At 42.9% G+C, this 14,887-nt stretch overlaps 3 protein-coding genes across 4 annotated transcripts, besides 1 other annotated feature; all 3 read right to left on the reverse strand.

The window, feature by feature from the left end:
* Nucleotides 1-4,403: 4,403 nt before the first annotated feature.
* CG43448 (uncharacterized protein) lies at nt 4,404-5,044 on the reverse strand. Its single transcript, NM_001260434.1, has 3 exons — nt 4,953-5,044; nt 4,838-4,897; nt 4,404-4,780 (listed from the first exon to the last, which is right to left on the reverse strand). The coding sequence occupies exons 1-3, from the start codon at nt 5,028-5,030 to the stop codon at nt 4,634-4,636; spliced, it is 285 nt and encodes a 94-aa protein (NP_001247363.1). The 5' UTR covers nt 5,031-5,044; the 3' UTR covers nt 4,404-4,633.
* Nucleotides 5,045-6,128: 1,084 nt separating this feature from the next.
* Nucleotides 6,129-7,232: a mobile genetic element.
* Nucleotides 7,233-8,577: 1,345 nt separating this feature from the next.
* Nucleotides 8,578-10,622, reverse strand: CG9737 (uncharacterized protein). Its single transcript, NM_143526.2, has 4 exons — nt 9,997-10,622; nt 9,818-9,914; nt 9,455-9,753; nt 8,578-9,190 (listed from the first exon to the last, which is right to left on the reverse strand). The coding sequence occupies exons 1-4, from the start codon at nt 10,508-10,510 to the stop codon at nt 8,826-8,828; spliced, it is 1,275 nt and encodes a 424-aa protein (NP_651783.1). The 5' UTR covers nt 10,511-10,622; the 3' UTR covers nt 8,578-8,825.
* A 665-nt stretch (nt 10,623-11,287) lies between these two features.
* CG9733 (uncharacterized protein) lies at nt 11,288-14,013 on the reverse strand. Of its 2 annotated transcripts, none has more exons than NM_001300677.1 (3): nt 13,871-14,013; nt 12,834-13,431; nt 11,288-12,010 (listed from the first exon to the last, which is right to left on the reverse strand). In NM_001300677.1, exons 1-3 carry the CDS (start codon nt 13,929-13,931, stop codon nt 11,416-11,418), a joined length of 1,254 nt encoding a protein of 417 aa, NP_001287606.1. In that variant the 5' UTR covers nt 13,932-14,013; the 3' UTR covers nt 11,288-11,415. The 2 variants fall into 2 exon arrangements, with proteins under 2 accessions (NP_001287606.1, NP_651784.2); NM_143527.3 differs by having other exon boundaries at nt 12,834-13,434.
* Nucleotides 14,014-14,887: the final 874 nt, after the last annotated feature.

Genomic DNA, 14,887 nt, shown 5'->3' on the forward strand with positions numbered 1-14,887 from the left:
AACTATCCACTTATACTTATTTATGCTTTTAATAAGCAGCATGACATGCTGCAAATGTCAAACTTCGGCTGTCATTCAAATGTAGCCATGCAGCACTGCCCTTCACTTCCTCCGCGTTTTCCGGGCACAGGATGCGCTTGATTACTTGACATCTCGCCTGGTGTATCCATGTATTAATGAAGGAAATAAATTTAATTTCGGCAATTAATGCCTGGCCCGGTCCACTGGGGGTCCTTTGGCGAAAGTCGCCGGCATCAGATGTCAGCACTCCACTTCTCACAATCTCTGGGTTTATGTTTATCATTATTGACTCGTGAGCATTTTCCCCAGCGTTTCGTAATCAAATATCGTCGCTGCTCCTTTCACTTTCTCCGCCAGTAAATTTTCGCAAATTGCAATAAAAGCGAGGCAGCGCAGAGGAGCGGTGCGGGGGTAACTACTTTCCCCGAGGGTGGACATCGCTTAGTCATCATCCTCATTTCATCGCCGAAGTTGCCATCATCGTCCCGATGATTGTCATCATTGGTGCGCCATTGTCTTGGCCCCGGGCGGCTTATTGGATTCCTCGAGTGATACTTTAAGACTCCTGAGGAGTTCCATTTCCCTTCCTCCAGCAGCTGTCCGGGGTCACTCCAAATCCAAGCTGAACTCTATTTGTACAGAGAAGAAATTACGAAATGAAATATGAAATAAAGGAAATTTCTTTGCCAATTTCAAGATATGGTTCTGTTACAAGGAACTTCGAACTTTCAATGGCAGTTATAAAAAGGATCTTTGACACTTCAGCCCATTTTTACGCTGTGTGTACAATGAAAACTGGCACAAAAGTTCTTTGTTCCAGGACCACTTCAAAGGACCTTAAACCTGTCAGACCAGCTCTCTTGTCTTTCTGAGGACACGAGGTGTGAAATCCCCTATCCGCTCACTCACTCACACACACTCACTCCCAATTAGCGAATCAAAGAGGAAGCGAACCTCAAAGGGAAGCGCTGGAAAGTCTGGTAATAACCTGATTAGAGATTAGCAGGAGCTCGCGGCACTGGGGCTTAATTAAATGCTACCTGGGAATATGGGAAAATGGGAAAATGGGACGTGCCACATGTGAAAGTGAAGCCGCACAAAGGAGCAACAATTTCCATTTTCCCCGTCGCGGTTTTCTGGTTGTCTGGTTTTCCCAGCGCTTTTCCAGCGCCCGCGGCCAAAGGATAATGGCTCGGGTCCTTTTCCTCGTATCCATTACACTCGACTGGCGATGACCAGGAACCGGGGGATGACCATGGCATGATGACTATGATTCCGATGATTCTGAGGGGTGGCCAGTCCGGCGATTAGTCGAGTCCATCAATGGCACATCAAACTGTCCGGCAATAACAACAATGGGACCATTCAATCAGCGCGCATAAAAACATAAAGAGATTTTAATTTTTTGATTATGTGTGTGCATGTCCTGCCATTTTCCCCCCCGGGGAAAAGCCCACCATCCCACTCCTTCTCACTCCCAACTCCTCGTGTGGAAATCGTTAATCAATGAACTTCATGCGTGCCGAGAAGGGTCTTTCCCTGGGTCACTCCGGCTTAGCATAGTAAAAAAAGAAGCAACATCGATGAGTAGTTGGCCGGAAAAAGCAAGTTGATTAAATTTCAATGTTGATGTCGTGCCAAGGACTCGAGAACTGGACCCTTATTCTTGCCATCGAATGCGGCGTAATTTCGATTTAAGTAATTTCCTTCTTTAGCATTCGTGCATGGACTTGCGATACGGCATTTGGATCTGAAAGGAGCAAACCGATAATTGGAGTCAATCAAGGGAAAATGCCGTGAGTGGCAAATGAACTTGATTAGAAACAGTTCGCTGCGATTGCAATTAGGGGAACTAGGACCTTAGACTTGTCCTTCAAGGGGATACCTTAATTTAGTCCAACATTTGTTTAATTGTAATGCTCTTGAAGTCTCAATGGGATTTGAAGTTACATATCACGCTATTATGTTGGCACACGTAATGATATGTTCCCAGAAAGTGTCCTTTCGCTCAAGGATATATTGTATTTTAATACTACAGAATGGCTTCTTCTTGTATTGATATATTCCGCATATAATATAATTTTGCATTCAAGTACCCTAAATATTTTACCCCATGTGGAATTGGTTCATCCTTATTGTTCTCCCCCCGAGATCTCTCTCTCTCTACTTTCTGGTCCTCCTCCTTCCGCTCAATTAAACATTCGAATGCAATTTAGAGAATCCTTCCCGCGGCATTTCTCCCAACCAACAACAAAAGACAAATCATTCCTATTAATTCCGCACTCGTGGAATGTTTCATTACCAGTTACCGACCGGCACTTTCGGATACTCCATATGTGCCTTCTTTTGTAAGGATACGGATTCGAATGCATAAGGATTTCAGCTCCGATCTGGAGAAGGAGTTCGACCTGGAGTTGGGTGCTCAGCTTACTTTTCATTTGCCTGTCCTGCCTTATTACGTTCATTCATATGCAAATCGCTGGACTGTAACACACGCACAACAACAATAAAGCCGTGAAGGAGGGCAAAGTCACCGGTGATGGAAAGCGCGATGGAAGGGGAAAAGTCGTTGGAAGGAGGCTGCTACCATTGTGAGGCGTTCGCCAAGAGCGATTAAAAGAAAACTTTGTCAGACACTCAAAAAAGAGTACTTTCATTTGAATTACTCAATTTTACTACATATAACATCCTTTAATTAATTTTGAATTAATTGTTGAATTGAAGCATCTTGCAGAAAATGGGTCCAATATCTTATAAAACCCAATTTTTGCCCAATTTTCTTTTTTTAAGTGCATCCTTACCATGTGAGGCTGTACTGAAAAGTAGTCTTGAAGAAGTCCGCGGCGCAGGGAACTTTCACCTTGTAACCCAATAATGCTCAGGGTTGTTGCTGTTTGATGTATTTCCCGACTTTTCCTCTCCCAACCCTGAAAGCCCAGCGAAATCGCTTTATGGGGTTGGTCCGCACTGTCTGTAGGGTACTGTACTTTCGTCCTGCAGTATCCCATATCAAATTTAAACGAATCGCTTCCGCTTAACGCGACTGCCCGGAGTTAGGGTTATGTGCATTATAATTTTCCAACATCAATTCGAAATCCAAATTGTATCGTTTCCATTTCCCCCCGCTCTCGCATTTTCCCTATTTTCCGTGATTATTGTTTTGCATTTCCTTTGTTTGGCGAAACAATTAATGTTATTTGCATAGTTGGTGGGTTGCCCAAATGTTTTTGGGATCGCGGGGCCGGGTTTGGATTGGTATATGGTCCGCATGTGGTCCAATTTGGAACGTTTTGTATCTGAAGTCCCGCCTGCGGCACTCTAACCTTTCTCCATCCTCGTTAACTGGTCTTTTTTGGCTTTTGTCCGACCCGGCTATCAAATTGTATTTGACTTTCCAAATCTGTCGAATGGCAGGGAAGTGGAAGGGCGAGTGCCTCTAAGTGTCTGACTGACAGGCTCAAGAGGTCCTTTTTCCCAATTTCCCGCATTATCTCGAGTGTTGCGTGCTAATGTGCAAAAACTGTCCATGTTGAGCAACTTCAAGTTTCGCAACCTCTGCGATAGAAACGGAATTTGCAGGAAAAAGCCACTTGAAACCTTGGGAAACATGCAAGTGTTTTCCCATGCCCACATGTGTGGCATAGCAGCGCACCTTATTTATTTATTTCCCGTGGCCAAATGACACGAATTTGTCATCTTGGTACAGTCCCGAACATGCTCTTAAGGCCACCACCCCTTCCATGCGACTGACACTCACATATGTCGCTGTTTGTTCAGTACCACCCACCGAAAAATGTCCTCAGGGCGGTGGTTTGTTTGCTCGGCGGCTGAAAAGTTCAATTAGAAAAAAATGTTACAAAATGCTTATAATTAAGTTTCACTTTTTCGTATGCAAATGTGCCGCCCTTTGTGTAATTGGAATTAAATATTCCCTTATTGCCCGCGATTGCCCCGAAGCTTTGACCTGCGACCTGACCTAGTGTGCCATATAATGGAACCACCTCCTCTAAATTGGAATTCAAATTGAACAAGTTTCCCGCGAAGAAATCATAATTGCAGGCAATCATATTTAAAAAAAAAAACGAATTTAAACGGAAGGATGTCTGCTTGATTTTGCAAATAAATTTCGGCTTGTGCGTTCATTTGCCAACAGCTTGCTGCTAATTTTTAATAAACATTGAACGCGGGTTCAAGTGCTTGATTTTCGCGAGGGTTGCCACAGGCGTATGCAAATTTGCACATAACAATTTTCTCATAATGCGAAAGTCATCCTTCGTTCGACTCACGTGCGCGATTATTGCTGTATAAGGAAAAATTCAGTGATGATGATTATTATCGCGAGACAGTTTTCCCATTAAGCAGCGATTATGGCGATGGCATGTGAAGGATCCTGGGAGTCAGGACTGGGATTTTATTTACTCTTCATTTGGTGGCCACGTGCGTGGGATGACTGCACTGTTGTTCACAGTTGGGTACAGTCGCGTCCCAGGCAATTCGCAATTGCATATTTCTGGGGATATGGGTCTACATTTTGTGTAGAAGTTTAACTAAAAACTACTTGTAGCTACTAGTACAGTTTGGATCATGAAAGTATCTTTATTTAAGCTACTTCCTATAGAGAATGTTTATGTTTGGGCTTATTTTTGTTCGTTCTTCGACGTCTAGTTTGAACTCTTCTCCGATGGTAAATCCGATTTCTTCCCAAGTGATCAGTTTGTACGCGTCCACCCAAACTTGATCTATTGAGACGGGTTATGTTCTATAGTTATAGGAACGATACTGTTATTAATGCTTATATTAATCACTCAAATTCTACCTGCAGAGAAATTTTCGAAAGCGTTGTGCTAAGTATATTTGTGCTCGGATTGTCGCTTTCCTAAAAACAGACTCAATGAGATACTTAATTATTGTTTATGGAAAATCAGACTAACCTCTTTGATCTCAGCACTCCGTCCATCAATGCACAGATAATATAGTAATAATATGCCCAGCAGCAGATAGCTTTTCATTGCGACTGATTTACTTGAAATGCACTTTAAGAATGAATAGTATTATTATGGCGACTTGAGCACATAAATTAATCGCGAGTTCAGTTGAGAGAGCAGCACTACGACTACGTATTCAAATCCATTCATCTCATAAGCAGCGAATGCTGTGCTCTGCTCTGCGGACAATCCATTAACTAATGAAAGCGATCCGGATACTTTGCCATTTTTATTTCATTCCATTCATTTATTTGCACTCGCATTTCCCTCTTTTTCGCATTTTAATTTCATTGAGTTTATACAACAATTTGGCCCAAATGCCTGGCACTTACCCTTGCAAATTCCACAATTTTTTTTGGCTTTGAGGGGTGTAGAGCACCCTTGTCCTCATGCAAAAATTGAATAAAGGATCCAGGATATGTGTCCTGAGACGCACTTGGCATTGACATTTAATGGCATGTCAACGTCTGTGTGGCACGTTGGCATTTATTGATACGAAGCTCAGTTAACAAGTCGATAAAGTTTTATAGTCGAGGGTCTCAGCTGCCGTTAAATGGAAATGGAAATGCAATTGCCAGTTTTATGTGGGGGGGAAAGAAAACAAAGCATCGGAAAATGGTTCTACCTGGGAAAACCCCTTCGTCGCCATATGGCTAATTTTATAGCTGGCCTTCTAATTTCCCACTCTGCCAAAAAAAAAGAAAAACAAACTTTTCACAAAGCGCAGCCCAATGCAATTATCAAACTTCTGAGGGGTTGCCTCGTTGGTAAATTGATTAGAAGACTTTTCCGCTCTCCACACGCCTTTGTACTCTTTCGCAGGACTTGCCAGGACCCCTGCTAAAGTAGCTCAAATTGACTTTATAATTGCCCGGTGGGCGTGGTCGTAACCGAATTACTCCGCCCAGTTGGCCATTCAATGTTCCTGCGGTCGCCAGTTGGCCGATGTTTTGATTGAAGCCTGCTCTTCAGATGTGCAGCATACAAATAAGTTTTAAAAATTCAATATTTCAATACGTATTTACAAGAACTTTATACTTTGCATCTCTGAAAGAAACTGAATGCAAGTGCAGATAATATCTGAAAATATGAATGAAGTAAAGTACAAAGAAAGGGTTATACCAAAGACCCTAGAATAACAAGATGCGTAACGCCATACGATTTTTTGGCACACGATTTTTTGGCCGTGGCTCTAGAGGTGGCTCCAGGCTCTCTCGAATTTTTGTTAGAGAGCGAGAGAGCGAAGAGCGCTACAGCGAACAGCTCTTTTCAACGCACAAAGTGATAGCAGACATCAGTATGTGTGCACACGTATTCACATGCATTGTAAATTTGACAAAATATGCCCTTCACTTTAGAAGTTCTTTGGCTTTAAATCTATATTATTTTTGATCAATTGGCACCATGCGAAAAATTCTTGTTTTGCATTGCCTTAACGTTATTATTATTTGAAATTAGATTAGAAATAACCAAATCTATGTACATATTATCACAAAAATAAATTTCAAAAATGACTTTATATAAGAATATTTGTCATTAGAGTATTCATGTTGCGGCGTGTGAAAAATTAATAAGGCAATTGTTGAGTGCTTGTGTCCGCACTTCGTGCCTCAAGATATGAACAAAGCAAAGACACTAGAATAATTCTATTGTCTTTGATATTACTTTTGCAATTTAATTTAATTGCATATTTAATTATTTAGTATATTTATTAAATCATTTGACTTAATATGATGTAACATTAACATTAAAAGTGTTTCAAAAAAAATATTTCGCTTTTAAAAAATTGTCAGATGAGAGACAAATTAGAATTAAACATAAATATAAATGTGTAAACGGTAGCTAATTCGAGCGGCGATTTTAACAAACAAATTTAAAAAGCTTTAAAATTATAATATTCAGGGCGCGAATTTTTAAAAATTTTTTTATTTTATCATATTGCTAGGAAATTGGCAAAAACTACCCTAATATGTACCATGTAAATTCGTTTCTTCGATCAGAATTGATTTCGGCCCGAAAATCGTCTTCTAGCACAACACGCACACTTATACGCGTTCTCGTCTCTTGTTTTTACTCACACAAGCAAGCAAATTATATTTTTAGATTTCTTACGCTCTCAGCGGGAGTGAGCCGAAAGAGAGTAATTTTGGCCGTCACCAAAAAAGTGGCTGCATAGTGCCAAACCAATGTATGGCCGTTACGCATCTTGTTATTCTAGTGTCTTTGGTTATACAGTGTGATACATTGGGTCAAGGTTGAAAAAAAAAACAGCATAAACAATACAAATAATATAGCCATTTTAAATACATTTCCATCTGTGTAGATAACCTATGTATTATTCTAGCTTAATTCAGAAAAGTTGTTAATGTTGATTTCATTTCATTTCGAGTTTAAAGATCGATTAAGGCTGTGATCAGACTGAAAACCGGTTATCATTTCACCCAGTTTCTCGCTGACCGTTCCGCGAAAATCGAAGCTTTTCAATGTCACGCATGTTTGCCAATTCCCAAATCAAAATCTATTTTGTGCGAGTGTGAGTTTTAATGGGTATATACATATGTGGTTCAAGGTTAACAGAAATCGGCAAAAAAAAAAGCCGATAATGAGCTGCACAAGCATATGTATGTATGAATGAACGGCGCCCCAAAGTCTTGGATCTGGTTTTCGAGCAGGTGTCGTCGCCAGCTGATAAACATCATGAATATTAATGCACACATCATAATCACCGGTTGGGGGCACTAAATCAAATGCAGCCCGCCAAAGAGTCAAGTTCACTTTCACTCCATGACGCACTCGCGATGAGTAGTCGCCCCTCGAAATTCAAACTCAAATCCATCTGTTCGAATCTTTTCGGTTCGTTCGTATCTTTCTGTTTCGCTTTTGGCCAATTTTGGTCAGTGGCCCACTGGCACTCGGCACTTGGCCACAACACCTGCGCATCGCATACAAATGGCACATGGAGCGCTCTTTTCTGGGCTTCTGGCTATTTTCGGATCCCAGGCAGGCCTGATGAATGGGCCTGCCATCGATTTGGGCACCGATTTTGGCTGACTTTTGGACACGGCTTGTGTTTTTGGCAGCCATTGCATCACTCGACTTGCGAGTTGACCATTTTTTTTTTTTTTATGCTTTTTAAGCCTCGTTTTGAGTGCACGCGAATGGCGGGTGAAAGCAAAGTGTGGCAATCAATGACGACATCAAACCCAAGACTCACTGCATCGGCGGGTTTGAGCAGCTGGCCAAGCGGACAAACAGCTGTTATACAGCTGATATTGAAAAGATACTTGAAGAAATAAATACATATATACATCATATTCATACATAAACTTATGACACCAATGAATGAACAGACTGATTCAGTCATAAGCCATAATGATGACAAGTTCAATGAACTGACTACATTTTCGAGAAGTAATCATTCTCAAACGTTGAATCACAACAAATTTCAGCTGCTCTACATGTAACAGAAGTAAAATGACTATTTTCCGGCAGTTTAGAGTTACAATTTCCCGGCTGAGTCAGCGGCAATCTTCAACAGCAGCTCATTTCAATTAAACTCCACCGACGGGGTAAATATTCAGTAGTTTATTTAAATAGAAACATGTTTTTCAGACTTTTGTTAACTCGCACAGGCACTCCACATTCCGCACTCATTCACTCACACGCTTAACCAAATAGTTGATGGCTGTTAGATAATTAGCAAAATATGTACAAATACGGTAGATACAAGTATGTTAGAGGTAAACATATCTGAATCGGAATCCCGCCCGCTTCAATTAGGCGCCAATTGTTCCTTTCGCAGAATAAAGAAATCTGACGTCAAGCCATTTTGTCCTGCGTCTGTTGGCTCTTTTTCCTCTGCTGCACAACACTGTCGATCCAGTCCGTGTATTCGGCCACGTTAGTATAAACAGCCGGCTTACCGGCCATACCGCACTGTGTAAATCCGTAGCTGACCACGCCGTAGGCCACCCACCGGGAGTGCTGTCTATCGAAGTACATCAGAGGTCCACCGGAGTCGCCGGCACACGTGTCCTTCGCGAACTCTCCGCCGGCACAGATTTGCTTGGGACCCAATCGCACTCCGAATCCCTCGAGAATCTTGGTGCAGTTCTCATTGGAGACGTACGGAATGCGCAGCTTTAGCTTGATGGGACTATGAATGTTGATGAAGTACTTGTTGACTGCAATAAAGTAAATCATATATTATATAGTGAATGGAATATTTTCCACAGACATTGTACAAACACAAGACTTTCGTGCTGAATGAACCCATTAGACAGCAACTATGGAAAGTCCCATGTTTTGGTTTTCAAAAACTTCCATTAATGAAGAGGTAAACATTATTGTTCTCCCCTTTGGCATGGATTTTCCACTTTAAAACATAGAGGAATATATCATAGCTTCAAGATATGATATAATAATTCTTATAACTGGTTTATACTTACATAAATCCGTGCGACCCCATCCGGAAACGGAGAACATCTGGCCCTCGGCCAATGTCAGTGGCTCGGATTTGTTGGGCAAACAGATGGGCATGACGAAGTGAGTGAAGGACACGGGATGCTTTAGCCGGATAATGGCAATGTCATTGTACTTGTAGTTCGAGAACTCCTTGTACTCCGGATGCACATGGATCTTTTCGTAGGCAATATCCAAAGCGGCGTCTGCACAGCTCAAATAGTTTGGCTCCTCGATGCAGTCGGGTTCAGTTTTCACGTTGAATTCGCCCAAACGCACATGCTTTCTAAACGGATTGTAAAATTCTTTGTTTGAATATTTAAACATAAATTGGTTTAAATTCAACTCACAATCCTTGGCGATCACGAACTCCCTCGCCTTGAACACAATGGGCAGCTGTTAGGATATGACGATCATCGATTAGGGCTCCACTGCAACCGTAGTCATCTAAAAATATTTAAAAAAAAAAATGGTTGAAAAAATAAAGGAAATGAAAATAAACACTTTTGTAACACTTAATTAGACTCACTCGAGTTGTAGACAAGCAGTGCCAGCCAAGGAAACTCATCCAGTTCGGCGATTTCCCCTCCGTAAATCCTATTAGTCACTTGTTTGCCGCACTCATTGAGTAAATTGAATCCCGAACTTGGCTCCACCGTTTGAATGCGCCGCTTGAGTTTCTTCCGCTTGAATCGAGCGGTAACATCCAGAAATCTTCGGTACTCGAACTTAGAGAATTGTAGCACGGGAAATAGGTAATCCTGGCCATTCGCCGGGCAGCAAACCAGTGATTCGTACGAACCCTGCGCCTCCGACACTTGCTGCTCCACCTCGCACTGCACCTTCTTCAGGAAATTAACCTTCTCCGCCGGCAAATTGGTGGCATTCCGCACCTGTAGATACGCCTTGCACCTGCTGACCTCCAGGCAAACTCCCCTCTTCGTCTCATTGGGAATGTCGCACTCCTGCAGGACCTCGGCCAGAGCCAAGAAGCGGTAGAAACAGCCGAAGAGTATCCATAGTCGCAGAACCGAACCGAGCATGGGTAATAGTATCTATAAGTGATCTTGAACCGCTACAACAGATGCAATCCAAATCCAAATCCGATCGTCTGGCAAGAAGAAGCGGCGGCAAAGGCTTACGAACCGAAACTGAATGGCAACGCAGTTTGTATAAGCGGAGTGCCAAAAAGCGAAAAGCCGAAGACCCCGAAAAGTCGGAAGAGCCGAAGAGCCCCGGGTCTTCAGTCTTCAGTCTTCAGTCTTCAGTCTCCAGTCTCCGGTCTTTAGTCTACCAGCTCAAAGCTCCAACTCAGGTGTCAACAAATGCGACACCCCCGCCCCACTTAGGCGGCGAAAAAACGAGTCCAAAAGTGCAGTAGTCGGCAGGTCGACCGATACCGATCGTCCGGCTGGTCCGGTTATAATATATATTGCATAACCGACACAGCTGGCCAGCTGGTTTCACTTTCGTTCAAGGCGAGAGTCTGGCTCTTGGCTGGTAAAAGCTTCTCGTGAATGGATTGCACACTTTTAGGCGGCGGCGGTTGGGCAAAGCTCAGCCACTTTGTTTTGGCCAAAGTCCAAGTCCACGGCTCAAAACAATACACACCTGCCGCAAACCGGAAGTTTTCTTGTGGTTTTCTGGCGCCGAATTATCCGCCAATTAAAGCGCGGTGGCAATGTCATTGGGATCCGTGCTTTTTGAAGGTATCGCATTCTGTTGGGAAATCCAAAGGTTTTCTGACCAGGTCAGCCACCTCGTTGGGGTGATATCAATATAAAATGCTAATTATATTACCTAATAATATGTCAGTATATCAGATTTAAAACTTGTATTTGCATTAATAAATATTTATGTCTACTAAAATCTAAGTTAGTTACTATATTAATCTAAGAGTGCTAAAGATCACAATTTTTGTTTTGAACATTCAGTTTGAATTCGGGACCTAAGCCCTCACATTCTGCCTGATCCAGATGTCGTAGGCAGCCACGTTCGTGTAGACTCCTGGCCAGTCCTTCAGTCCGCACTTGTAGCCGAATGATACGATGCCCTCGAGGACCCAGGACTCGTCGCGGAATCGCATCAGCGGTCCGCCGGAGTCTCCGTCGCAACTGTCCTTCCGGAACTGTCCGCCGGCACAGAGTTGGGTGGGCTCCAGGTTCACCTTGATCTGCGAGAATCTCTGGCGGCATTTGGCTGGATCCACGTAGTTGACCGTCACCTTTTGCTTCACAGCACTGCGGGCCATCTTCAGAGTACGGCCCCAGCCGGCCACGGTGAACTGCTGGCCGGATTGCCTCGACTCCAGGCCCACAGACGAGGGCAGGCAAATGGGCTGAATGTTGTCCGAGTAGCGGACGTTGCGCTCCATGCGAATGAGACCAATGTCGTGCACCTGATTGGAGGCCTTCTCGCTGTATCTTTCGTGAACCCGGATCTCCTCGAAGCCCAAACGCTGGACCTCCGGCGAGCAACTTCCTCCACCTGGGGGGCAATCCACAGCGGTGCGAGTGTCATGCTCGCCCAGTCTCACCGACACACTAAAGCAAATGAGAAACAAGCCGAAAACAATTAATGAGCATTTAAGCCATTAAACACTAGAATTAAAGCGCTAATTGGTGCTTGGTCAATGGAGAATCGAGAGCGAAGCGAATTGAGAACCCGAACGCCCCGGGTCTGTGAATCATCGAAACAAGTTAGCAAGCGGCTAAGCACAGTCTAATTAATATTGGCCAGATCCAAGCCTGGGGATCCCTTTGGCCTCGTTAGCCGACTTAGCCGGAGAATTCAGCCCGTTTCGCAGAATTATCGGACAAACAAGCGTGAATAAGCGATGACTTTCGCCCAACCCGAGAAACTGGATTGGAGAGTAGATCTTAGCATACGTATAACTAAAACTTGATTCATCATTCTATCGATCTGGCGCCCATTCATGAATCGGTGGGTCAGATCTATAGTAATTCCCCTAATGCTTAAGTCGCAAACATCAACAATCAGTTAGTAAATCTTGTGGGATCTCTAAGCGAAACTAATATCTTAAAGATATTAGTAGGAAGTTTTCCATGACACTTGTGCGGACTGATCTTCTAGAGATTCTCAAAGCAGATCACCGGAAAAATTCCCCTTGCTGTGACATGGGTATGTCTGGATGAACTTGTGGTTAGAATCTCTGGAAATTTTTCGAAGAGATTAGAAATAAGTTTAGGGATTTACATAAAGTGCATAAACTGAAATGAAATCTTTTGTATCTTTTGTTTTAACCACAAAAACCAATTAATGTTTAATTTAATGCGCCCTGACCTGCCTCTTTTCAATAAAAAAAATCCCCATTTTGACATCTAAAAACCCACTTTAGATACTCACAGTGTTCCGACTTCCCGTTCGATCCTGCCAGTCAAACAATGCGCAGCTGTGAGGACATATCGCCGATTGATGAGGGATCCTGCACAGGCGGTGGACAGACCATTTCCAGATCGCCTGCGGTACTCCAGCAGAACCATCCAGGGAAACTCGTTCACATCGGTGTCCTGGCCATCGTAAATCCTGTTCCTAATACCCACTCCCCCGCAGGATGGAGGCTGAGGTAGTAAGCTGGAGCCATCGCTAGTCGATGATTTTCGAAAAGGTGTTCTGCTGGTGGCTGGCTGGTTGCCAAAGCTCCAGGGACGTCTTTCTTGTCTGGGAAAAACGAAACTCTGTGGCCGCTCCTCCTCCCAATCACCGCCAAATGCACCGTAGTCCGGAAAGGTGCGATCCTGGCGTTGGATCCTCACATAGCCGGTATCCTGGGTGCAGCAAACATAGGGCTGATTATTGCTGCCCCTTCCACAGGCCGAGGACTTGATGAAGCTCTTCTCCTGATCAGTCAAAGTGGCCCGCTTCAGCACGGAGTAGAGTGTCTGGCATTCATTAATGAGCACACAAAGTCCAGGGGTTTGATTGGGATTCAGGCACCTCGAATCTGCTGAGGAGATAAAAACATTGCAATCAGGTTCTGCAGGGGATGCCCCTAAATGCGCGCGCCACTTTTCTGACATTCTTGCGGTTCAGAAAGGTGATGTTGCCCCAAACTGCACAGATTGATCAAGGCACACTTAAAGAAACACCTTGTATTAGTTATGCAATTTAAAATAAAAAAAATATTATAAGTGTGCCTTGAAAACTAATAGTGGTTTCTTTATTATATAAAATTCATTTGATGTCATTATTGGATAATCGCTTGAATGTCTTTTTAAAGTGATTTTAAAGCACTTTTTGGGGAACTGCCCACTTTAAATTCTTGATACAAATACCGAATCAAATGAGCTTGTCGAACCGGCTTAATTAGAAATGCACTTGACTTCCTCGCACTTGTGCGTATTTCCCACGATTTTGGGAATTTTTCAATGGCAAACACTCACACTGGGCTTTGGCCTCGTGGGCAATCAGAATGCAAAGAAAAACCGCCGCGAACACTTTCATTTTGCTGCTATTTTAATAATTGAATTTATTTAATTAACTTGCGACTGCGATCGTTTCCAGCTGACCCGATAACCCTTACTGTGAGATGGCTGAAGTTGCTCAAAGCTTTTTATAGCCGCAGCTTCAGCTTCGTGAACCGAGATCTCTCGATCGGTTCTCGATCGGAATCCTACAGTACCGGGTTTAACAATCGAGCACCACTGTTCTCCGCGTTTCAATCTGCGGTTTAATCTTCAAATCTAGTGGCTAGTACTATGCGATTTGTATCTTTAAGATGCGTATCACTAGGTGACCCCGAAGGTTCTTAGTTCCGAGTTTATGGTTAGGAAAACCTATCTTTTGGGTGCAACGAACTTGCGAAGCCGAAGACCTCAAATCAATGACGACAGTTAGGAATTCCTCTACACGTCATAAATATTTGGTAAACAGGAAACGGTCCAAATCTACAAAGGTTACTCACCCAATAGATATGTTCTAAAATATATAAAGTTTTATTAAATTGTGACCAATGCGAGGGCATTTCATGTAATTAGGCACTGGCATCCCTTAAAGGGGTTTGCCCGTTTGTCATGCATCATCTGCAAGAGAACCGTGCTCGTAAATGATATATATCAACTATGCCATGCAAAATCCACCGGCAGAACACACTATGTCATTCCCCGGAACGCCTGGTGATTTACCAGCTAACAAGGTGCTGTAAACCAGTTCCCAATGCGAAGAAGATTGAAAAATTTCCATAAGCAAAGGAAAAAAAAAAAAGAAAATACAAAACCTCTAGAAAAGAAAAATATTATTTGGCAATTGATATAACAACAAATCACCATAGACCTCAATAGATACATGCTATTTTAAAATATATGTCCATTACATTTGTTAATTATATTTTCTCTTTCTCCGTGTATCTTGTAAATGAGCTTTGAATCAGCTTTTTGCGCACAAAACCCAATGTTTCAGTG

Source organism: Drosophila melanogaster, chromosome 3R, assembly GCF_000001215.4.
Source record: "Drosophila melanogaster chromosome 3R".
Taxonomy (NCBI): Eukaryota; Metazoa; Arthropoda; class Insecta; order Diptera; family Drosophilidae; genus Drosophila; species Drosophila melanogaster.